We start from the raw sequence: 26,164 nt of genomic DNA on the forward strand, positions 1-26,164 counted from the left end.
AAATCTTCAACATACCAACTGCATGTCTCAGTTAATGTAATTATTATTTAATTTAATAAGAATGCCACTGACAAATTCACCAATAAAAATGGCCAACAGCACAAGGTCAAAGACAGAACACTGGCCTGCTCCACTTGGGACTTCTCTCCAAGCTGACATTGATTCATTAATGACTACACTAATTCTGTCCATTAAACCAATTCCAAACTCACTTAATTCAACTACATCATAAAGCAAGCACACATCTCAAATTTTGTTTATAAGGACAGGAAAAGTTTTGACAAATGCTTTGCTGAAATCTAGGTATGATATGTCAAAGATATTTTCCAGATTTAGCAGTATAGTAACACTATAAAAAAAAAATCAATTCTAAGACTAGTTCTTGCATTCTCATTTTAAATTTCTGGAAAATAATTTTAAAATGCCAGTTCTCTATTTATATCACCCCTATCTTTCCACCAAAAACACCTTTTTAAATAGCAGTATATAACTTTGTGCAAATAATTTCCTTTGTAAGGGAAGTACTTCTCTATTTAAAATAGAGGGAAAATGGTGTAATAAAACAGATTTATTTAATGACCTAAATTTAAAATTAATAAGTCTATCAGAGAGTCTATCAGAGCTAACAAGAATCATAATAAAGTATTTTGCTTTTGTGTTTAAAATGTGTAACAACATTTTTATTAAAATCCATGAATCTGTAAATGATGAAACTATATATACTATCAAAAAAATAATTCCTCAAGCCCAAAAGGGAAAATACAGTGCATGGTACCTGCGGGTACGAGGAGGTTTCGGAGGGGGAGAATCTGATTTTTCAAGGTTCAGAGAGCCGACAATCTTTTCTGTACTAATTTCATCCTGCCAAAAGGAAAAAACAAACAAAACAAAATTATTCTCTAATTTAGTCTCAGTCTTTAGTCTTCTGCATATACACTGCACAAAACAAGTCAATTATTCCAGACAACAGAACTGGTCTTAGTAAAGACCATGAAGGTCAATGCCATTTAGAACCGTAAATAACTGAATTCCAGCACTATTAATTACAGCACCAAAACATAAACCAATTATTTAAGTTCAAGTAAATCTTAAATGATTAAACAAAGCAACAAACAGTATCCTTGTTCTCCAATTTCCAGTAACACCGTGAATCACTGAATTAAGAAATTAATTCAACATCAAAGACAACCCTTGAAAAAGAAAAGATTCTTTTTTTTAAGCAATTGGGGTTAAGTAACTTGCTCAAGGTTACAGGGCCAATTATTTCTGGGTGTGGTGCTGAGTATCTGAGCCCAGATTTGATCCCCAAGTCATCCCGACACTGGAGCCGGTGCTCTTACTCGCTGTGCTACCTGGCCGCCCCCAAAAGAAAAGATTCTTACATACTTTCTCCAGAGCTCACCACCACTATACAGATGTATTTCTGCTTAGGCAAATTTTTTTCAAACAGGTACATGAGTTGTTGGTGTAGGGAGGTAGGGGTGAGCAATTCAAAGAACAAACTTTATTTTCAAGTACAACTACTGTATAAAATATCTCCCCCCTCTTCTAAAACATACTTCTAGTAAGTTGATAAAAGCAAAATTAACAGTGAATTTGCTCCAAATGGTGAAGATTTCAGAAATGGAGTGTGCCCATCACCGGGGGGGGGGTGGATTGCTTAACACAACCTTGGTTTTTTTTCTTGTAATGGGTGACTGTTACTAGAAAATGTCTGGGAACTGCCAACTCAAAGGGTGGAGAGATGGATGCTTATGGTAGCACAGAACCCCCAAACCAATCATATTCCCAGCGGCGTGCCTGCTAGGTCCCTATCCTCTGAGGGAAGAAGACAACTCAGGTGGGTTTCCATCTCCCTTTCCCTCAAGTTCAATGCCCTTTCTCTTTCTAGTCTTTGGCTCTGAGCATAGTCCAAGTTTCTCAATCTGTCATCATTTTCTGCCCCATCTACTTCCTTCAGCACTGCCTTCCCTGTCATTTGTGGCTAGTAGCTAATGTGTACCACTTCCTGTTGTGTCCACTGGATAGATAGGGGTGTTTTAGACTTAGTGACTGTTTGGGAGTGGGAAGAAAACAAAGTTCCAAGCTGAACCCTGAGTCAGAAGCTGGTAAACTTGTTTGTATTCACTAGTGTGTTAAAGGTGGGGACACTAAGAAGGAGCTCTATGTTTTAAAAAAGGTTTCCAACATTAATTCTTGAGGATTTTAACACATGTAGGGTTATGGTCTTTTGTCTTTAGGATTCAATTGTATTTGTTCTTTATCCAGAACATAACTTTTTTTTAAAGTTTTTGGTTTGCTGCAATTTAAAGAAGGCAATTTCTCTGTAATTTGATGATCCTTCTGTTTTATCTTTGTTTTGTATAATTTTCAGTATGCAAGGGAAAGATACCTATTGAGACAGTTAAGGTTCCATTTTGCTCCATCAATTCAACAATCACCACAGTAGGATTTTGTGTTCTCTATTTCAGTCAAATGTGTGATGGTAAAAATGTGATCTACTGTGGAATACTGCTTATAAAGAACTGTCCTATTCAATACTAAAATGTATGCTATTGACATATGTATAATTTCTCCTTAAAATGTTATAAAGATTGGAAAATAGGATTCTTGGTCAATGATCAAGTTTTTCTGGTTGCCCTTTTTTGGGTAATAGCACCTGAGGTTTTTCCTACCGTGTTTCCCCGATAATAAGACCTATCCCGAAAATAAGCCCTCCCCTTACTGTGTAAGGTTCCTCTAAAATAAGCCCTCCCCCGAAAATAAGCCCTATCGAGATTGCTACTGTAGTGAAGGTGATCCCCTGCGCTACACGCTACATTACAGTACTCTCTGTATGCACCGTCCCCCCCCCAGGTGAAATGCACGCTGCGCTCCGAGCTGCATCCAATCAGAGCTGCAGCAGTGAGCGCGTCATCCTGTTCTTTATTGAATAAAGGTACATTTTTTTGTTCACATTTACCTGTTTATTAAAATTGCTGTCAATGTTCATTAAAATAAGCCCTCCCCTGAAAATAAGCCCTCTGGTGTTTTTCTGTCCAAAAATTTAATAAGACAGTGTCTTATTATCGGGGAAACACGGTACAACTGTGGTGTCTTCCTCTCTACCAAATACCTTGAAAATCAATTCCTGAACATTTTCAAAAGTTTGTCACATCCAGTATGGACCACAGCAGTATATAACTGATCTAATCCATGTGCCTTTTTCATCTTTTTTCCCTCCAACACTATTACCATTTTATGAAGAAGCACATCAAGAACTCTGAAAATGGATACTGGGTCTAAATGGTGTGACTTCATTATATTTTTGACAGTTAACAGTTATAAAAACATTTACATTTTTTCCCTTCTTTTATCTGTTAGGCATGTGGCAGCCCTGCAAAATGCTTAAAAGACAATTATCACTTGTTTCTTCAAAAGATATTAACATGGAATAACCTTAACTCCTTACCATCCTTGCTTCATTCCTTTGGATGGTGCCCAGCTTATCAATGTACTTTTAAAAAATGTGGCATCTACAGTTGAATGCAATATTGTATATAATATATATATATATATCTGACAAGGGCTATTATATGGCTCCTTATCGCTCTAAATGTAGCCCAAGACTCTACTCACTTTCCTCATGATATCATACCAATGACTCATAATGAATTTTCAGTCCACTAAAATCCATAGATCTCTTTCAGATGAATTGCTTTCTGGTCATGCCTCCTCCACCTTATATTTGTTTAGTTTAATTATAAAACCCTAGTTTAAGAATTTATATTTGTAACTATATTTCATTTTATTACATCTGGCACAATGTTGCCTCTATCAAACACTTTTAAAAATAAAAACCTCTGTGATTGTGAATATGTTAACTTCAATTTATGACAGTCTACTTTTCCATATTTTCATCAAGGATAACCTCAATAATTAGGAGATATAAATCATCCAATTATCATAATTCTCTTAAAAAGCTAACACAGAAATGGAAAAGTATGCATATGAATTAGTAATTGGTTATCAGTATTTTTTCAGCTGCTGAGGCATTTTTGGTATTCATTCTACACATACATTTCAGGGATCTTTCCTCCTTTGAAATATCTTGAAAATCATTTTCCAAGACAACTTGTGTTGTCATCAATGATGAAAAGAGATCATTATAACAGTGATGGTCGATCTATTCCACTTTACTTCCTATTTGCTTTGTGGATAACTCAGCTTAGTCTGGTCTAACATCAAGATTGTCACGGGTTCTTTCCAATTCATCGCTATGTCTTGTTTCATGAAAAATCGCTGCTAAAAATCATCTCTTGTCTTCCTCTGTAATGGTCTGCAAATTAGTTTGTACTACCAAATTATAATGTCCTTGGCTACCCAGCAGAGCATACGAGTATTTATTGGCTGAAACCTGGGTAGTTCAGCTTATACAGGAACTCTCAATTCTAGTCTGAGTTTTTTTCAGGTCTTCCAACTTTTAAATTGTGAGCTGTTGTCTTTTCTGTTGTATACGGCAGTTAAAGAGATCTTTAATTTTAGTTTGTGGTCTTTAACTTAAATCTTTTCAACTTGCAATATAATATCTTTAGGCAGGGTGACAGGGAAGGGGAAAGGAAAAGAAATGTGGCTTAGGGGACAGAGCTGGCATCGGAGAGAGGAAGACTTGATTCAAATCCCTTAATCTCACAGTGTTCTAGCACTGTTTTCAGAGGTGCTGGTGTGCTGATTCATAAAGGATAATTATTCTCTACAGAGTTCCCTATACCAAATGAAATCACAGGTCTTGTGTCTCTTCCTGTTTTTTAAAATAAATTCTTAGTGATTTTTTTTTTATATAGACAGAATTTCTCCCAATACTCATTCTCTTCCCCCTCCTACCCCCAAACAATACCATAAAACAAATGTATGTTTTGCATGATTTCACATGTATAATTGATATCATATTGCATGCCTTCTCAGTGGGTGGGGGAAGAAGGTGACAGTAGGGAAATTTGGAACTCAAAATATCAAAAGAAAAGTATGTTTAAAATAAAATAAATTATTTTTTAAAATAATATTTTAAAGAAAAAAAAGGGGAGAGCAAAATCAACAAACAATACATTAAAAAGCCTAAAAATATATACAATATACCTCTATTCCTGTTTATCTGAAATCCAAATGACCAGAATTTGTATGTTTTCTATACTACTTTATGAAAGAAAGTGGCAGGTATGCTAAAAATAGGAATTTATTCTGAAAATTCATTCTCAGGGCTTATCACAGGATCAGTACATGGTGGAAAAGAATTACCCACAAGTATTCCACTTCATTCTTGAAGTTTTCCTTTTTCATTTTCTGAAAAACACTCATTGTTGTGACATAAGATACCAACCCACTCAATAGTCAGGCAACTCAGGTTTTTTTTTTTTTTAATCCTGATTCTATTATGACTAGTTCAGTGATATTATCTCTTGGTAACTGGTAAATTGATAAATCACTAAGAAAAAAAGAAAAGGATGAACTCTTAACTTTGCTCTTCATTTTCCTTTTCAAAATTAGTATTATTTGGACTGGCTGGATCATCAGATGACAGGTGACAAATGTTTGGTGTTAGCTCCTAGGCATATATTTCCTACTTTAAACAAATAATCCCATCACTTAGCAGAAGCAATGAGATATATGAAGGAAGTGAGAAGAATGGGTGAGAGACAGAGGAAAAGAAGGGATTCTAATGGAGAAGGGAAAGAACAGAGTAAGAAAATGTTATTATTTAGAATTTCAATTTAAACCTATAAAAAAGGTCTTTTATATATAGGAATAAACCTTAGTAGCAATTTAACTACCAGACATCTATTTAAAAACTTTTTTTTTCTGATTTGGAACCAAAATTTCTGCTGGTCAACTATGTTAATATAGGAATTAAAATATAAAGATCTTATTTCTTCAAGAGGTTTTAATATAGGTTGATGATTCAAAATTACTAAACAGATAAAAATAAAATTTCAGATCAGGAGGCAAAAGGGAAATGAATGCAAATCAACACACAAAAAAATAGGAGAAATAAGATAAAAATTCAGAAATGATAACTCAGAATTTTTAGTGAGGCAGGAATGCTACTGGCAATTAAAAAACTATATTTAGCATTATCATATACTACATGATTTTGAGAGCAAAAAACTTAATTTTCATTCCCTGAACACCTATCATAGAAGAGACATACCCAAGAAGCATTAAGTAGCTGCCACCATATGAATGAAATACTGCCATGAATAAAAGAATTCTTAAAAGAAGTTCATAGAGGGGCAGCTAGGAGGCGCAGTGAATAGAGTACCAGCCCTAGAGTCAGGAGGACCTGAGTTCAAATCCGACATCAGACACTTGACACACTTACTAGCTGTGTGACTTTGGGCAAGTCACTTAACCCTAACTGCCCTCCAAAAATAAAAAAAAATTTTAAAAAAGAAATTCATACTTAAATGGATAATTGAAAGTTAAGATATCTGGTGTACTGTTAGTAGGAAACAAATTTCCTGAAAATTTCAAAACCCAATAACTTACCACTACATCAGAAATTTTCCAGTCTGTGTATTTTTCATATTTTTGAAGTTGCTTTTCAAACAACTGGGCTATAGCTCGATGAACAAGTTCATATTGTTCCTATTGTGGACCAATAAAGGAATAAAGAAAATACAACATTTTTAAACAAAGAATTAATAATAATAATACTAATAATACATTTGCAAAAGAACAAAAATATACCTTTGTCTGTACTGCAGAATGCCTTTGTGTTCTCATTTCTTGTATTAAATTGAATACATTAAACTCCTCAGGTATTTTCTAAAACAAATAATTTATTGCATGAATTGTAAGAAATAATTGTACAGAAAATACAACCTAAATGTAGTTTGTGTCTTATACCTGATTTACTTATATCCCTCACCTAATGGTAGCCATTCATTCTCTTAGGCAGCGACAGTTTTCCTTACTTCCCTCCTATAGTAGCTATGCCAAGCAATCTCTAGAATTCTCCTCTTGCTGTTTCCTGTCCTATCTCTACTTATTCCTTTCTTTTACTTCTGGCAAGAGGAAAGAAGAAGGTGAATAAGGTAGGGAAAATTCCAGGCTGGTACTACCATGAGTGGTATCTTTCACTTCCTAGTTTCTCACTTCTATGGCATGGAAAAGGAGGGACACATATAAAATTGCAGAAACTCCAAGTAATCAAGTATTTTTTCACAAGTGTTGTATCATGATCACATCCACATCAAGAATCACTGTGGGAAAAACATTACTTTAGACATTAAAAAAATTCTTATTAAAGATATGTTAACATACTGTTAAAACTCTAACTTAAAACACAAAGAAAAAGGAGTGTTTTTGCTCAATCTAAATTTTATTAGCCAAAAAAATTTTAATTGCCTTTTTTTCCCCACAAAGAATTTGTTAAAAAATACTTCTGACATTTCTTATCATATATTGGACATAACTAGATGTTTGGTTTCCTTGTGAATCAAAACTTATCGCATACAACTATAGTTGTAGAAATGTGTTTACACACCTTAAATTTATCACATATAACTTTGTACTGTTGAATGATCACAAGCTATATTAACTTTCACTAATTAAATTATAATCTCTAGGAGAAAAAGACCATGTCCTATATTTCTTTTTATTTCCTGGAGTACATAATGCTTTACACATAATAATAGGGTCAAGAAATATCTCTTTCCTAAATAATGAATAACCATAAGACCTTAATTTGGCAACTATTTTTTTAAATAAACAAACGTGTTTTATTTTGATTTGCCTGAGAATGCAGCCAAGTTTCTAAATTAGAGAAGACTAGAGGAGAACAGACAGAGGAAAGGGGAAAAGAAAGAAACTAGAGGCTGTTAGGTTATGGCTACTGGTAGTATGGCAATAGTAAAGGGAAGAAGCTTATCCTTCTTTCCTTTTCCTATCTCCCTTTGTTTTTTGCTCCACTGAGTTAGAGGATAAAAACGGGTAAAACAGGTCAAATGGGTGGCATAAGGAATGGGGTTTTTCCCTTTCTCCCTTTCTCATTTGCTCAAGGAAGTTTCTTACCTCACTGAAGAATGCAAATGTTTAAAAATGCAAGCCCAATTCTGAATTCTATTTTTTTTCCTCTTATACTCATATATCAAGCAACTTTTTAAAAAAATATGCTACAAGGTTAGAGGAGGCAGGACTAAAATGTGTTTCACAGGTGACAAATTATTCAAGGCACAAAGGTTAAGGCACCCTAAGCCCAGCAGAATTCTCTATATTTTTTGGTGGAAAAAAAAAAAGTTTGGCCTGTAACCAAGCTTTTTTATTTTGGGGTTTTTGTGTTTTTTTGGTTTGTTTTTTGCTTTTTGGAAGAGGGAAGGCAGGGCAACTGGGGTTAAGTGACTTGCCCAAGGTCACACGGCTAATAAGTGTTAAGTGTCTAAGACTGGATTTGAACACAGGTCCTCCTGACTCCAGGGTCGGTGCTCTATTCATTGTGCCACCTAGCTACCCCTTTTTTTTGTTTTTTGTTTGGTTTTATTTTTTTTCAAGCTTTTTAATGTAAATACACTTAAAATTTTGAGAACCACATTGGCTTAACCAATAAAAAACCCTTTTAAGCTAAAACCTAAAATAAAAAGTGATCTAATATTAACACAGATATTTTAAGAGCTATTTAAAGTACCCACTCACTAAAGGCGATTAAGTGGCACCTTTCATCACCCTCCAAACTCCATACCCTAAGTGATTATATCAGTATGTATCATTCACAACTGTTTATATATCCAGATAGTAGAGTCATATGTGTATCTGTACCAACACATTTAAACTATTTCCTATAACCACAGGAAGTTTCAAAGTTCTTTTCTCTCCAATTCATTGATAAGAAAAGCCATGAAAAAATGTCATAATACTGATTAAAATTATCCTTACCCCAGCTTTTAGCAAATTCCATGTATAATCTATGGCACAAATGGCTCCTGTTCTTCCACAACCTGCACTATGGATATATAATTTTTAAAAATACTATTGGATACATGTTATAAAAAACAGCAAACAGAGCAATATAATGGATATTTTCACATAGAGAAGTAAAATTTTGTTAACTTATTTTAAGTATATCTACTTTTCAATTAAAATGCAATGTTCTTAATAAACATACATTATCCTAGTAATGGCATTTTTATTTTATTAACAAAGGAAATTCATACTTGTATTTCAGTAGGCCAGTGGTTTCAGTGATGTGACTATGCCTTCCACTAATAAAGTGTGACTATATATAACTCTTCTCCACTATTCTTTTATAACTTTTCTAATTAAGTGTCTATTTGATACCTGAAAGCATTCACAGATATTTTAATATTCCCTGTATAACAACATATTCCATAGGGTGCCCCTCTTTATCTTACTTCCAAGCCAGAGTCCCTCACTCTTTCTTTAAGATGGAGCCCAAGCACTATTTTCTACTTATTCTTTCCTGATTTTCTACAACTGTTAGTGCCCTCCCTCCCAAACTTGGTTTGACCCAATGTAAATTTATGTTTAACATTTACATTTAATATGATTAATATAACATTTAGACTTAATAAAATTGATGCCACATTTCAAACCATGTTTTAACACAACTTTTTAGGAAAAAAAAATTCCTTCAATGCAATGAACCTTTCTGTAAAAGAACATCACAAAAAATGAGTTAATACAAGCAATAATTATTATGCCTAAAATACAGTCACTCAAAAGTAGTAAAAAATTAAGTTTACCATGTATGGATGGCAGAAATAACCACAACTTTATTTAAACTTTTAAGCAGAAAAAAAATCACAACAATATATTTGAAAACTATTTTATACCTGCAGTGTATACAAATAGGCACATCTTCATGTTCTTGGTACTCCCTCATAAGGCTGATCATGTCCAGAATAGAATCAAATGATGAAGGAACATCATGATCTGGCCAATTCACATAATGAAACTGATACAGTCTACGAGATTCCTTAAAGAAATTAAGAAATTTAACAATTTTGCAAGTGCTCTTTGAAATTTTAAAACATACATTTTTAGGTTTGAGGGATGTTTTTCCCCATTTTCTTAATATATATGTACATTGCTTATTAGCTATTGTTTTTAAAATGTACTATTTATTGATAAATTAGTATGTTCCTGGAACTGTGGTAGATGCTATGGGGATTAAAAGGAAAAAAAAGAAATGGTCCTTATATTTTCATCAAAACTTCTATTAAAAAAAAAAACAATCTGAAATAAAGTATAAATTACTCCTTCCTTATACTCCACTCCCAAACTCCACACTTTGGGAAAGGAGAAAGAGAAAGACATAAGAATCTTTTATATTGCAATGATAGTTACACAGAATGTGACAGTCAGAAAGGACTTTGGAGTTTAGCTCAAAATAATAACCCATGTTTTCTGAGATTCTTTTGCCAAACATGAGTGTGGGGGTCACATGCTAGGGATAGCAATGTGGAACCTTATGGAAGTCTTTCTCTAGCCTTTGATTTGCTGATAATGTCTGTTTCAAATGGGAGGATATAAGGGATAAGAGAGTAAAGAGGTGGAATGGACACAATGCTATTTTTGGAGTCAAGAAGGCCTGAGTTTGAATCCTGCACCTTTACTAACCTATGTGGAGGCCTTGGACAGTGATTTAACTTCCTATAGCCTCGGTATAATCATCTGTAAAATAGAGATATTAGTACCCACACCTCAGAGGTTTGTTATGAAGAAAAAATGAGATTATATACGTAAAGCGCTTTGAAAACTTTAAAGCATTACATAAAACTTATCTTTCTTTTTTTAATGGGACAGCCAGGATAAAGTCAGAGTGGAGAGTTAAAGATAAAAAGTACATGAAAGCAGTTTAAACTTATAGATAAGATTAGGTGGAAATAAAAATAATACCGATCAATCTTTTTTTTTTTTTTCCCCCACTTTGGAGAGAGATTCCTGGTCCTTATAGCTCATATTCGCTTCAAACAAAGAGCTACTATCACTATTACAGCTTAATAATACTATTAGAATGGGGGGGGGGGGGGCACAGAGGGAGTGTAAAGGAATCAAAAGCAGGTGGTAATAATTGTTTGAAAAAATTATACAATGCATTTTAACTATCTTTGTTACATTTTAATAGTCAGGTAGGTGGTACAAGTGAACCAGTACTAGGCATGGAATCAGGAAGACCTAATTTCAAATCCAGCCTCAGATACTAAATAGCTGGATGATCCTGGGCAAATCACTTAACCTCTGACTGCCTCAGTTTACTCATCTGAAAAACAAAAATGATAACAGTACCCACCTTCCAGGGTTGTTTTAAGGATCAAATGAAGTATCTGAAAGGTATTTAGTGTCTGACACATATGGCACCACATAAATGCTAGCCATTATTGTCACTATTATTAAAATACACACACACACACACACACACACACACTCTCTCTCTCTTATAAATAAGAAGAGTAATAAAACATATTGACCCAAGTACGAGTTCTAGAGGAAAACTAGAGGCCAAGATGAGCTAAGATCCAGAATATAAAATCTCTAGAAAACATGGGATGGAAGTTACAATTCTAACTTATAAACCAATGCTGAATGACTTTCCTAACCAGATGCTAGGGCAGAAAATTCTATCTCTAATGGATGGCTGTCATGTGATGCTAATGCTAATTATGCTAATCAGCTATTAAAAATTTTACCCCCCCTCCCAAAAAAACTAAGTTCAAGAAAAATTTTAGCCCTTGTACTAAAAGAATACCTCATCTACAAATTTTTCAAATATATGTATTCAGTTACTAAAAGTTCTCTGATTAACTGATATAACCTATTATTATTAATTTGGAAATTTAAATTCAATTGACTGGCACATCACATATCTAATAGTTGTTGATTCAAATTAAAATGTGTAAGGAATTTGAATCTACAACTTTACAATGTCACAACAATGACAATAATTAAGTCTTTAAATATTAAAATATAAAATAATTTCTTCACTAAAAGCAGCAGTGAAGCAACAGCTTAAATTTTTTTAAAAAAAAGAATGGTAATATGACATTAATGATACCCTGGTGAACTGCTAACCTTAAAACATATGGAAATATAAGTTTAAAAAAAATTTTTTTTACTATCTTTCAGCTTGCAGTATCAATAGTAAAAGTAATGACAGTCACCCATCTCAATTGAAACACAGGAAATATAATTTAAAGTACGCATAATTACTGGAATTAAACTAATCAAAACACTTTTCAGTTATTTAAAATTTCACTTTTTTTTTCTTTTTAAATGCTTTATTAACTTCTGATTTGCATCATTCATTCCTGCCAGATTTTGAGTTACAAATTTTCTCCCCGTTTTCCCCCCACCCGTCCCCCCAAAACAGCAGTCCCACAGGATATCCCCACCTCCAATCTGCTCTCTCCCATATTTTTTCCCATACGCGTTTCGACTTTTCCAGTGGATCTCTATGCCTCAGTGCCTGTATATCTCATTTCTCAATTACATGTAAGATGGTATTAATAATAGTATATATATATATATACATGTATACACACACACACACATACACATATATATTTGAATATTTGATTTTAAAACTTTCAATTCCATATTCATTCCCTTCCCCCCCTGCCACCCACCCCCACTGGGGAGACAAGCAGTTCAGTATAGGTTGTACATGTGCGGCTAATGCAAAACAATAACGTAGTAGATACATTGTAAAAGACTGACTATATTTCCCTCCCTCCTATCCCACCTCCCACTTGTTCTATTCTCTACTTTGATCCTGTCCCTTTCCAAAAGTGGGTGCTTCCAACTTCCCTCCCCCCCAGCCTGCCCTCCCTTCTATCATCCCCCCTCTCATCCCCTTCCCCCCCATTCTCCTGGAGGGTGAGATCCCCTATTTAGTGTGTATTTCCCTCCCTCCTCAAGCCAGATTCAATAGGAATAAGGTTGACCCATTCCCTTTTGCCTTCCTATTCTTCCCCTCTACTATAACCATTTTCCTTTGCCTCTTCTGTATGAGATAGTTTGCCCCAATCTGTCTCTCCCCATCTCCTCTCATTACATTCCTCTCACCTCTTAATTTCACCTTTTAAGTATCATCCCTTCCTGTTAAATTGGTCCCATGCCCTCTATCTATGTATACCTGTAAACATATATACACTCATTCACATATGTATTCATATGCCCGCATACCCTCATATAAAGATATATATATATATATTTCTAATCCCTTCAACTACTGAGAAAAGTTTCATAAGTTAGAATTATTGTTTTTCCATGTAGGAATGTTAATAGTTCAACTTTGATAAGTTCCTTATGATTTCTTTTCCCAGTTTACCTTCTCATGCTTCTCTTGCTTCTTGTATCTGAATGTCAAATTTTCTATTCAACTCTGGTTTTTTCAGCAAGAATGCTTGAAAGTTCTGTATTCCACTGAATGACCATATTTTCCCCTGAAACATGATACTCAGTTTTGCTGGGTAGGTGACTCTTGGTTTTAATCCCAGCTCCCTTGACCTCCGGAATATCACATTCCAAGCCCTTCGATCCCTCAGTGTAGAAGCTGCTAGATCCTGGGTTATCCTGATTGTGTTTCCACAATATTCAAGTTGTTTCTTCCTGGCTGCTTGTAATATTCTCTCCTTAATCTGGGAATTCCGGAACCTGGCTATAATATTCCTAGGAGTCTTCTTTTTGGGATCTTTTTCAGGAGGTGATCGGTGGATTCTTTCAACCTCTATTTTGCCCTCTCGTTCTAAAACATCAGGGCAGTTTTCTTTGAGAACTTCCTGGAGGATGCTTTCTAGGTTCTTTCTTTGGTCATGGCTTTCAGGTAGTCCAATAATTTTTAAATTATCTCTCCTGGATCTATTTTCCAGGTCAGTGGTTTTTCCCATGAGATATTTCACAATGCCTTCTATTCTTTCATTTGTTTGGATCTGTTTAACAGCATCTTGATTTCTCATAAAGTCATTAGCTTCCATTTGCTCCAATCTAATTCTGAAGCAATGATTCTCCTCAGTGAGCTTTTGAGATTCTTTTTCCATCTGGCAAATTCGACTTTTTAAGGCATTCTTCTCCTCATTGCCTTTTTGAGCCTCCTTTGCCATTTGAGTCAGTCTATTTTTTAAGGTATTATTTTCTTCAGTCAGGCTGTTGACTCTCATTTCATAATTTTCTTGCATTGTTCTCATTTCTCTTCCCAATTTTTCCTCCACTTCTCTTATCTGCTTCTTAAGGTCCTCTATGGCCTGTAACCAGCTCGTATTTTCCTTTGAAGCTTTTGGTGCAGGAGTTCTGACTTCACTGTTTTCCTCCTGTTCCATGTCTTGCTCCTTCTTATCCCCAAAATAGGAGTGTAATGTTGGAATCTTCTGTCTGCTTTGTTTCCTTTGCCTGCTCATTTTGCCACTCAATTATTTGACTTTTGAGCTTTTTGGCACAGTAGGACTCTGCCACCAGACAGGGGAGTTTTCGTCCCAAACGCTGGGGTTTTCTCAGCTGCCGGAGTTATTAGATGGGTGCCCTCTCTGAGGTCTCCACACGCTCTGGCAAGCTGGACACACACCCCAGGACCTCCACCCTAGACTGCAATCCAGATCCAACCAGGTTAAAGCAAGAGCGATTACCCCTCACACTGGTGCTTGGTCCCCGTACACTCTGCAGGCCAGGAGCTGACACAGCCATGTGGCACTGGCAGGCTGTGCTGGCGTCTCAGCGGTTTCTCGCCCCGGGGGTAAAAGCCACACACTCCCACTTACTGGGTCCCAAAGTCCAGACTGCACTGGCCTCTCACCTTGTCCTTGGCATCTATGTATTGATAAATCTGGAAAAGGCCACAGCTGTTGCTGATCTGGAGTCCCTCTGGCTGGCGGCTGGTCAGGCCTGCCCTGGGGCTAAAGCCTCAGCGTGGGGCTGGGCTCAGCTCCGCTGCGCTGGATTCCTGCTGGCCTGCCGGGGTGTCCTCAGCGGGAGGTTAGCTTCTCTGTGTCATTTTGTGGGTTCTGCAGCTCCAAAGTTTGTTTAGAGTCCCCTTTTTACATGGATTGGGGAGGGTGGAAGCCGGAGCCGCAGGAAGGTCGTACTTCTACCTAAAATTTCACTTTCTAATTAAAAATAAATTCTACTATTTGAGTGGTCAAGAAAATACTATAGGCTTGAAAGTCAGTGCATTTTGTCTTGGGTTTTTTTTGTTTACTTTGTTTATTTTTAGTTTTCAACATTCATTCCACAAGATTTTGAGTTACAAATTTTCTCCCTGTCTTTCCCCTACCCCCACCCCAAAATAGTGATTCTACTGAATACCCACACTTCCCCCAATCTGCCCTCTCATATCCTCCCCCATACTCCCTCTGACTTTCTAATAGGGCAAGATGGATTTCTATAGCCCAATGCCTGTATATTCCAGTTGCCTGTAAAAAAAAATAACATTTTTTTTTGTTTTTTTGTTTTTTTTTTTTTTAGCTGGTTATATCACATTTATTTTTTTAACTTGTGAAAGGATATTTGGTAACTATAGGATGCTTCCATTGAAAATTCCCCCAGTACATTTTATTTTTTTTGTATGTTTTTTTTATTTTTTTTCTTATGTATTTAAACATTTGATTTTAAAACTTTGAATTCCAGATTCATTCCCTTCCTCCCTTATCACCCACCCTTACTGGGAAGATAAGCAGTTCAGTATAGGTTGTACATGTGTGGCTAATGCAAAACAATAACATAGCAGATATATTGTAAAAGACTGACTATATTTCCCTCCCTCCTATCCCACATCCCACTTGTTCTATTCTCTACTTCGATCCTGTCCCTTTTCAAAAGTGGGTGCTTCCAACTTCCCTCCCCCCCAGCCTGCCCTCCCTTCCATCATCTCCCCTCTCAACCTCTCCCCCCCCATTCTCCTGGAGGGTGAGATCCCCTATTTAGTGTGTATTTCCCTCCCTCCTCAAGCCAGATTCAATAGGAATAAGGTTGACCCATTCCCTTTTGCCTTCCTATTCTTCCCCTCCATTGTGACCATTTTCCCTTGCCTCTTCTGTATGAGATAGTTGCCCCACTCTGTCTCTCCCCATCTCCTCTCATTATATCCCTCTCACCTCTTAATTTCACCTTTTAAGTATCATCCCTTCCTGTTAAATTGGTCCCATGCTCTCTATCTATGTATACCTGTAAACATATATACACACATTCACACATGTATTCATATGCCTGCATATCCTCATATAAAGACATATATATATATATAATATATATTTCTAATCCCTTCAACTACTGAGAAAAGTTTCATAAGTTACAATTATTGTTTTTCCATGTAGGAATGTTAATAGTTCAACTTTGACCAAGTGGCTCAGCAAGCAAGAGCACCGGCCTCAGTGCCGGGATGACCCGGATCAAATCCGGGCCCAGACACCCAGCACCACACCCAGAAACAACAACCGGCCGTGCAACCCCGAGCAAGCCACTCAACCCCAATTGCTTAAAAAAAAAAAATAGTTCAACTTTGATAAGTTCCTTATGATTTCTTTTCCCTGTTTACCTTCTCATGCTTCTCTTGCTTCTTGTATCTGAATGTCAAATTTTCTATTCAGCTCTGGTTTTTTCAGCAAGAATGCTTGAAAGTCCTGTATTCCACTGAATGACCATATTTTCCTCTGAAACAGGATACTCAGTTTTGCTGGGTAGGTGACTCTTGGTTTTAATCCCAGCTCCCTTGACCTCCGGAATATCACATTCCAGGCCCTTCGATCCCTCAGTGTAGAAGCTGCCAGATCCTGGGTTATCCTGATTGTGTTTCCACAATATTCAAATTGTTTCTTCCTGGCTGCTTGTAATATTCTCTCCTTAATCTGGGAATTCTGGAACCTGGCTATAATATTCCTAGGAGTTTTCTTTTTGGGATCTTTTTCAGCAGGTGATCGGTGGATTCTTTCAACCTCTATTTTGCCCTCTCGTTCTAAAACATCAGGGCAGTTTTCTTTGAGAACTTCCTGGAGGATGCTTTCCAGGCTCTTACTTTGGTCATGGCTCTCAAGCAGTCCAATAATTTTTAAATTATCTCTCCTGGATCTATTTTTCCAGGTCAGTGGTTTTTCCCATGAGATATTTCACATTGCCTTCTAGTCTTTCATTTGTTTGGATCTGTTTAACAGCATCTTGATTTCTCATAAAGTCATTAGCTTCCATTTGCTCCAGTCTAATTCTGAAGCCATGATTCTCCTACTTGAGCTTTTGAGATTCTTTTTCCATCTGGCAAATTCGACTTTTTAAGGCATTCTTCTCCTCATTGCCTTTCTGAGCCTCCTTTGCCATTTGAGTCAGTCTGTTTTTAAGGTATTATTTTCTTCAGTCAGGCTGTTGACTCTCATTTCATAATTTTCTTGCATTGTTCTCATTTCTCTTCCCAATTTTTCCTCCACTTCTCTTATCTGCTTCTTAAGGTCCTCTATGGCCTGTAACCAGCTTGTATTTTCCTTTGAAGCTTTTGGTGCAGGAGTTCTGACTTCACTGATTTCCTCCTGTTCCATGTCTTGCTCCTTCTTATCCCCAAAATAGGAGTGTAATGTTGGAATCTTCTGTCTGCTTTGTTTCCTTTGCCTGCTCATTTTGCCACTCAATGATTTGACTTTTGGGCTTTTTGCCACAGTAGGACTCTGCCACCAGACAGGGGAGTTTTCGTCCCAAACGCTGGGGTTTTCTCAGCTGCCGGAGTTATTAGATGGGTGCCCTCTCTGAGGTCTCCACACGCTCTGGCAAGCTGGACACACACCCCAGGACCTCCACCCTAGACTGCAATCCAGATCCAAGCAGGTTAAAGCAAGAGCGATGACCCCTCAGACTGGTGCTTGGTCCCCCTACACTCTGCAGGCCAGGAGCTGAAGCTGCCACGTGGCAGTGGCACAGCGCGCTGCCGGCGTCTCAGCGGTTTCTCGCCCCGGGGGTAAAAGCCAAGCACTCCCACTTACTGGGTCCCAAAGTCCAGAATGCACTGGCCTCTCACCTTGTCCTTCGCATCTATGTGTTGATAAATCTGGAAATGGCCACAACTGCTGCTGATCTGGAGTCCCTCTGGCTGGTGGCTGGTCAGGCCCGCCCTGGGGCTAAAGCCTCAGCGTGGGGCTGGGCTAGGCTCCCAGAGCGCTGTGCTGGCCGATTCCTGCCGGCCTGCCGGGCTGTTCTCAGAGGGAGGTTAGCTTCTCTGTGTCATTTTGTGGGTTCTGCAGCTCCAAAGTTTGTTTAGAGTCCCCTTTTTACATGGATTGGGGAGGGTGGAAGCCGGAGCTGCGGGAGGGTCGTGCTTCTACCCCCCCAGTACATTTTAAAATGGTGATAACATTTTTTTTTTACATTTGATTTTAAAACGTCGATTTCTAGATTCTTTCACTTTTTCCCGTGTCACCCACCCCTACTGGGAGGAAAGGTGATTCAAAATAGGTTATACATGTGTAGTTATGCAAAACATTCCCACAGTAGATATATTGTGAAAGAATAATATATTTCCCTCCATCCTATCCCTCCATCCCATAGTTAGAAGTGCTTCTAACTATCCTCTCCCCCAATCTGCCCTCCCTTCTACCATCCCCCCTCTTTTCGCCTTCCCCCCTACTTTCCTGTAGGATAAGAAACCCAAATGAGCATGTATGTTATTCCCTCCTTAAACCAAAGTCAATGAGAGTAAGGTTGTCCCATTCCCTTTCACCTCCCTGCTCTTCCCCTCCATTGTAACAGTTTTCTCTTGCTTCTTTTATATGAGGTAATTAACCCTATTATATCTCTTCCTATCTCCTCTCATTACATTCCTCTCTCAACTCTTAATTTTATTTTTTAAGATATCATCCCTTCCTATTCAACTGATTCTGTGCACATTCTGTGCACATTCACATACACATATATACACATACTCACATATGTACTTATATGCACATATACCCTCCTATATAAACACATGTGTATACATATATAAACATATATATTGCCATCAACTATCCTCATACTCAGAAAAGTCCGAGTTACAACTATAATTTTTCCATGTAGAAATGTAAATAATTCAATTTCAGTTAAGTTTCTTATGATTTCTTTTCCCTGTTCACCTTCTCATGTTTCTCTTGCTTCTTGTATTAGAAAGTCAAAATTTCTATTCAACTCTGGTTTTTTCATCAAGAATGCTTGAAAGTCCTCTATTTCATTGAATGACCATATTTTCCCCTGAAACATTATACTCAGTTTTACTGGGTAGCTGATTCTTGGTTTTAATCCTACCTCCTTTGACCTCAGGAATATCGTATTCCAAGCCCTCCAATTCCTTAATGTAGAACCTGTTAGATCTTGTGTTATCCTGACTGTGTTTCCACAATACTCAAATTGCTTCTTCCTGGCTGCTTGTAATATTTTCTCCTTGACCTGGGACCTCTGGAGTTTGGCAATGATATTCCTAGGAGTTTTCTTTTTGGGATTTTTTTCAAGAGGTAGATTCTTTCAACCTCCATTTTGCCTTCTGGTTCTAAAATATCAGGGCAATTTTCCTTGAGAATTTCTTGAAGGATGATTTCTAGGTTCTTTTTTTTTGATCATGGTTTTCAGGTAGCCCAATAATTTTTAAATTATCTCTCCTGGATCTATTTTCCAGGTCAGTGATTTTTCCAGTGAGATATTTCACATTGCCTTCTATTTTTTTTCATTTGTTTCGATCTGTTTTAATAGTATCTTGGTTTCTCATAAAGTCATTAGTTTCCATTTGCTCCAATCTAATTTTGAAGGAATTATTCTCTTCATTGAGTTTTTGAAATTCCTTCTCCATCTGGCAAATTTGGCTTTTTAAGGGATTCTTCTCCTCATTCGCTTTTTGGGCCTCTTTTGCCATTTGAGTTAGTCTATTTTTTAAGGTGTTATTTTCTTGAGTCAGGTTGTTGACTCTCTTTTCATGATTTTCTTGCATCTTTCTCATTTCTCTTACCAGTTTTTCCTCCACTTCTCTTATCTCATTTTCAAAATCCTCCTTGAGCTCCTCCATGGCCTGTAACCAATTCATATTTTTCTTGGAAGCTTTTGGTGCAGGAGTTTTGACTTCGTTGTCTTCCTCCTGTTCTATGCTTTGATCCTTTTTGTCCCCAAAAAAGGAATCTAAGGTTTGATGGCTCTGCTTGCCTTGCTTGCTCATGTTGCCAGCCAAGTACTTGACTTTTGAACTCTTTGCCATGTAGAACTCTGCTTCCGGAGAGAAGAGCTTTGTCCCAAATTGCTGGGGTTTTCACAAATGTTGTCAGAGGTCTGAGGAGGGCGCCCTCTCTTCAGATACCACACTGGCAAACTAGCGTTTCTCTCCCCAGGACCACCACCTAAGAAAGCGACCCAGATCCAAGCAGATCAAAGCAAGAGCGATTACCCTCAGAATGGTCGCTTGCTCCATCCCATGTGATCTACAGGCCAGGAGCTTCTGAGGCAGACTCTCTGTCTCTGCCACCTCTTGCCCCAGGGGCCAGACCACACCCTTTATTTCCAACAGAGTTTCAATTGACCTTTTACTTTCTTTTTGGTGTTTATGGGTTGAAAAGTATGGAAACTGCCACAGTTGCTGGTGATCTACTCTCCCAAAGTCTGCTCTAGCTGCTGCTGGTTGGGGCCACCCTGAGGCTAAAACCATGGGCTCACAGCAGGGCTGGGCTTAGCTCCCAGCATGCTGTGATGAACCCTTCCTGTCAGCCTTCCAGGCTGCCTTCAGCAGGAGATTTGTTTCTCTCTGTCGCTTTGTGGGTTCTGTAGCTCTAAAATTTGCTTAGAGTCATATTTTGTAGGTATTTGAGGTGGTTGTGGGGGGAGGTCATAGAATTTCCTGCTTCTACTCTGCCATCTTGGTTCCACCCCCAAAGGTCAGTGTATTTTATAAATAAATCTTAAGCAGAGGATATTTTGCCTTAACTTTTTTAGAGGAAGCAAACAAAAAAAATCTCAACCAATACTCATAATAGGAAAAAAATTATTTTATTTAGAAAACTATGAACATTCCTCTCTCTGCTCTATTCCTGACTCTCTGGACTTCTTTCTCTACCATGACCCAGCATCTTCTTATTGTGGAAGGTCAATCCAACCCTGGAGCCCTTTGTTCTGATTAGGCAGTTCTTTCTTGAACCTCCATTTAAAAGAAATCCCCCAGTCTAGCTACATTTATTCATTCATCCCTCTCAGGACTTCCTTCTCCACCATGTCCCCATGTAGGTACCCTTTTTATCTATGAAACTTCCTTTTTAGTACTGTCTTCCCCCAAGTAACAGTAAGCTCAGGAACTGAATTTGCTTATAGTTCCAGCACAGAGCACACTATCTGGCATACACTGTTTAAACAAATTATTGCTGTTATTATGCATTATGTAAAATGTAGCTACATAATTTTAAATAATTTACACACATGACTGCTAACTAGAAAGTTACCCAAATATATTTAAGACATAAAGGTTTTATTAAAGTCAAGTTTTAGAAATTTTTTAGTCAATGATTTTTCCAATTTTTAATATAACTATAAAAATTCTTAAATGATCTAAGAATGCTGAAGGTGCGCATACACATGCATATGCATGCATGCGCGCGCACACACACACACACACCCATTAGGGGGTACACTCTAAGCTTAAAGTACTTACGTTTTGAAATTCAAGTAACAACGTTCTAATATAGTAGTCTGTCCTAGCTTGTTCAGCTTCCTAAATGAAAGGAAACACCTGTGAGGTACTATAACCACTGAATTACATAGATGTAAAAGAATAGGAAGATGGGAAGAGGAAAGGGAAGGATATTACTTGACAGTATGACATTCAGATCATACAGAATTATTCTAAATAGTCCATTAGTAGTTTTGACTAGAATTCTCTCTATGGACGGAGTTTGAAGTACCTAAAGGAACAATTACCACCAATGTCCAACAAAGTAGAAACTAAAGTAAAGAAAACCCAGCCCTCTAAAACTTTACTTGAGTATGCCATTTGTTCTACTACCACCCCAAAATTTATAAGGGGTTCCTTTTTACACCTTTAAAGCAAGACAAAAGGTTGGAAAAGAAATCTCTAAATTTCACATAAGAAGATATCACCTTCCTTCAGTTAAATTATATCCACAATGCACATTTTTCTAGAACCTCATTTAATCAGCATCCATTTTCCTTTTCATTCCTATATGCTCTGAAATTCAAACAATTCTTTTCTTGTGTTATAGTAAATAATGCTAAGATGCCTTGTTTTCAGTTAATAAGATTCACGTATCAGTTCATTATCATCAAAATGCATTAGAAAGTGTATCAGAAAAGGGATTCCAAATGTTTCTTGATTTTGAAAGCACTACATAAAATTGTAATTTTTTTTATCATTATAATAGGAATATATTTACCACTAACTTGTAACTTATTACCTGTGACACTGTGGCAAAAATTACTCTGACCTCTCTAGGCCTCAGTATCCTCATCTGTAAAATGAGGGGGTTAGACTAAATGACCTTAAAAATCCTTTTCAGTTCTAAACCTAGGATCCTATGTGAAAACAGTTGGCTTTATATATGAGTATTTGGTTTACTGTATACAAGTGTACTTTACACCACGCACGTATTAAAGCAGCATGACAAAACCTAAAGCAAGTTAAAAAAACTGCAAACAACCTGAGGGGTACAAGTGCTCAATAACTCACATCACTGATTCTGTTAATGAAGACTGCTGTTCCATTAATGAAAGCAGGCCTCAGAGTCAGGGAGACCCAGACTAAAGTCTCACCTCTGTAACATACTGGTTGTATGATCGTGGGAAAAACCACTTAACCCCTCAGTGCCCTGGGCAGTTCTCCGAGATTATAAACTACAGAGCATCTACTTAAGTGCATCAGTGCAAGACATTTTCTCACTAGAAGTTCCCTATACTAGTGGCATCACAAGACTTAACCACAAAGGGAAGAACAGTTAGTTAATGTGGATACTTACACAAGAAATCTGAAATGGTGCAAACGTTAGAGAATCTTCCCCATACAAAGGCCAGTAACGTTCACATTTTTTCTGTTGGCCAAAGAAAATTATTCAAAATAAGTTACTTACAAGTAAAGTTCTTCTTAAATATCTAACTTCTCTTGGTAACAGCCAGCTTACTACTCATAAAAGTATAAACACCACAATTTCCAACTTTTTACTCAGCTTCCAGTCCTCATTCAAATGTTTCAGTATGATTAAGACTATTATTATCTACATGATCCCAAGATCTGGAGCCAGCTGGTCCTATTCTATTATACAGAGTAGGACTGGTTATAAGTTTCAATTCATTAACTTAAAGCAGATCAGGATATATGGACACTCATGCTTTCTCTGTTTTATCTTTTATCCACAGCCTTCCAAGATAATTAATCATATTATATAATGTTTTAAGATTTGCAAAGAGGTTTCTTCCCAACAGCTCTATGAAATAGTAGCACAAGTATTACTGTCCTCATTTATATAGGTAAGAGCTGTGAAGTTCTGTTAAAAGGCTTACCCAATGATTTTACACAGGCAGGAAAAGTCTAAGGTAGGTTGCACAGTAAATTACCGTAATTCTAGTACTCAACATTTAACATACTCCTCAAATAAAGGCCATATCCTCCACTCTCCTGAAATATATTCCTCACACTTATGATTCTCTTCAGTAGTTTGATCAATAAGAAAAGAAGAAAGGAACAGTAGGAATAAGAAGGGGTAGGGATGTCTGTAAGAAAACTGCTTTATTTTTTTTCCTCTTATATCCTAGATTAGGACAGCCTAATATTTCTTTTATTACTGATCCCAAACATTCTCTACTTTCCAACTTTATGAAATCCATTTGATATTCAAAACACATTCCCAAATGGGCCAAAATGCTTTAACTCATTTCCAACTAATTATTTTTTTTTTTAAACAGGCAGGTGACAGTTTTGAAAACAGTCACCAGAGGCAACTAGGTGGCACAGTGGAAAAGAGTACTGGCCCTAGTGTGAGAAGGACCCAACTTCAAATCAAGCCTCAACTTACTAGCTGTGTGATCCTAAGCAAGTGACTTATCCCGGATTGCCTCCAAAAAAAACAAACAGAAAAAAAAAAAAAGGAAAAGAAAATCCTTACCCAGCCAGAACTAAAAAGATTGTTCATTAACATGTCATTTCCCTAGGCTGACTCAACATCTCCTACTGAGTTAACTCAGTGCCTGGCAGATAGTAGGAGCTATGAAAATGTTTATTCCCTTTCTTTCCCCTTGTCCAGGTTATTTGTGGTGCTCTCTACTTTTCTGATTTTAAAAAAAAAAGGCAGCAAGTTGTAATCAATAAGCGAGAGAGACTTAGGTTCAAGCTCCAATTTAACCAAATCCTGGAAAAATTCTAGGACATACAAAAAGGGATGGCTAATGAACATCAAGACAATGAAATGGCAACCACAAAAACTTGGCATGGAATCCCAAGAATAAGTTCTATCGAGCTAACCACATTTGCTTTTTTCTTTTTTAAAGAAAGGTTTATTAAATTAGCAGATAAGGTGAATGCCACAGACACTGTCAAATGCTGTGGTGAAATTTAAGTCATACTATCTTAGTAGAAAATATGCAAAGAAATGAGCTAGAGTACAGCATTATTCAAATGGAATCAAAACTTGTTGAATGACCTGACCCAAAGAATAATCATTATTGGGTTAATAGTAACATGAAAGTCTCTGAGAGCCTCATGGACCTGTCCTTGACACTATTCTGTTTAACAATCATAGGCTAAACATATATTTACACAGATCATACTGTTTATTAAATCTGTGAATAGCACAAAGCTGAGAGAAACAGACAGGTAACATGCTGGAAGACAAAATATAAAAGGACCGACAGACTTAGAGTGTTGTTCCAAATTAAGTTAAAATGAATTTCACTAGGGACAAATGTTAAAAGTTTATACACCTGGAGTCAAAAACTCAACTTCACAAAGTGCAAGATGGGGGAGGTACAGCTACATAGAAGCCCATCTGAAAAAGATTTGGCATTCTGGTGGGTCACAAGATTAATGATTCAACAATGTAATATGAAGAAAACCAATATTAAGGCCTTGCTTAGCCACGAGAATGTATGCTTAAGGACATGGACTGGCTATTTTATGTACTTCTATTTCCTAAGCTTAACACCATGGCTTGAAACTCAATGAGCTTAGTTTAATATTTTTAAAAATTCATTTCAAATACAGAGGGATTTACAAGTTAGCTCAGTCATAAAAATTAAAGCACAACGTGCTCCTAAAACTAATAAGCCAGTCAACTGGAATCATTTGGGAGGGCTGAGCTTTTCATGTCATTCACCATCACTGAATATGGGAGGTGCATTTTAAAAGCCAATATAAAAGGAGAAATGGTTCATTTCTAAATGGTCACTCTAAACTCTTCAGTGAGCACACAGTTTAAAATGGAACCACTATGAACCTGAGCAACAACTTTGAATGGAAGTGGTATCAGAATAGTTGTCGTGTTTTCATGTCCTTCCTTTGGTGTCAATATTAACAAATTATTCAAATGGGCAAATGGCAGTAGAAAATTTGGAAAGAAAGTCAAGTCACATAAAGAATTAAGTACCAACTATGTGCCAGGCATGGTGCCTTTAAGCATGGACATAAAAAGGCAAAAAACAGTCCCTGTTGTCATGGAGCTCACAGTTTAATGGGTGAGATAAAGAGGAGACAATCTCAGATGCAAGGTATTAACATTTAAAGAGATCAGACATGGTTTCTTGCAGAAGTCAGAATTTTTAACTGGCCTCTAAAGGAAGTCAGGGAATTAAGAAGGCAGATAAGGAGTCAGTAAAAATGCACAGTTGGGAGAGTGTTTTGTCCAAGGAACATCAAGAAGGCCAATGTTACTGGATCACAAATGACCTGGAAAGAGTAAAGTATGATAAGACTGTGAAGGCTAGAAAGAGCTTTAAAAGCCAAACAAATGCAATTTTACTTTTGACTCTGGAGATATGGAGTCACTGGAGTTTACTGAAAAGCATGAGTCAGGGGACAGTGACACAGTCAGACCTATGCTTTAGGAAGACCAATTTGAAAGCTGGGTAGAAGGAAGACCTGGAGTGAGAAAAGACTTCAAGCAAAGAGACCAGCTAAAGAGCTACTGCAACAGTCTTTGAGGTGATAAGGTCCTATACCAGGGTGGGTGGAGTGTCAAAAGGACAGAAGGGAGAATATATACAA

General features: G+C 37.0%; 1 protein-coding gene across 4 annotated transcripts in view; it reads right to left on the reverse strand.

Moving 5' to 3' along the window:
• The window catches only part of LOC138175887 (tyrosine-protein phosphatase non-receptor type 12-like), a 118,446-nt gene that overhangs the window by 24,826 nt on the left and 67,456 nt on the right, over positions 1-26,164 (reverse strand). For all 4 annotated transcript variants that reach the window (XM_069106535.1, XM_069106533.1, XM_069106536.1 and 1 more), the window contains 7 exons: positions 22,929-23,000; positions 21,611-21,670; positions 9,825-9,967; positions 8,908-8,974; positions 6,724-6,801; positions 6,523-6,621; positions 776-861 (listed from right to left, as the gene is read on the reverse strand). In XM_069106535.1, coding sequence (XP_068962636.1) covers positions 776-861; positions 6,523-6,621; positions 6,724-6,801; positions 8,908-8,974; positions 9,825-9,967; positions 21,611-21,670; positions 22,929-23,000 — 605 coding nt within the window. The remainder of the gene's footprint in view (positions 1-775; positions 862-6,522; positions 6,622-6,723; positions 6,802-8,907; positions 8,975-9,824; positions 9,968-21,610; positions 21,671-22,928; positions 23,001-26,164) is intronic.

The sequence above is a fragment of the Petaurus breviceps genome, unplaced genomic scaffold (genome assembly GCF_028583685.1).
Source record: "Petaurus breviceps papuanus isolate PSGF00001 unplaced genomic scaffold, PetGlider_PUasm1.0 79, whole genome shotgun sequence".
NCBI classification, from domain to species: domain Eukaryota; kingdom Metazoa; phylum Chordata; class Mammalia; order Diprotodontia; family Petauridae; genus Petaurus; species Petaurus breviceps.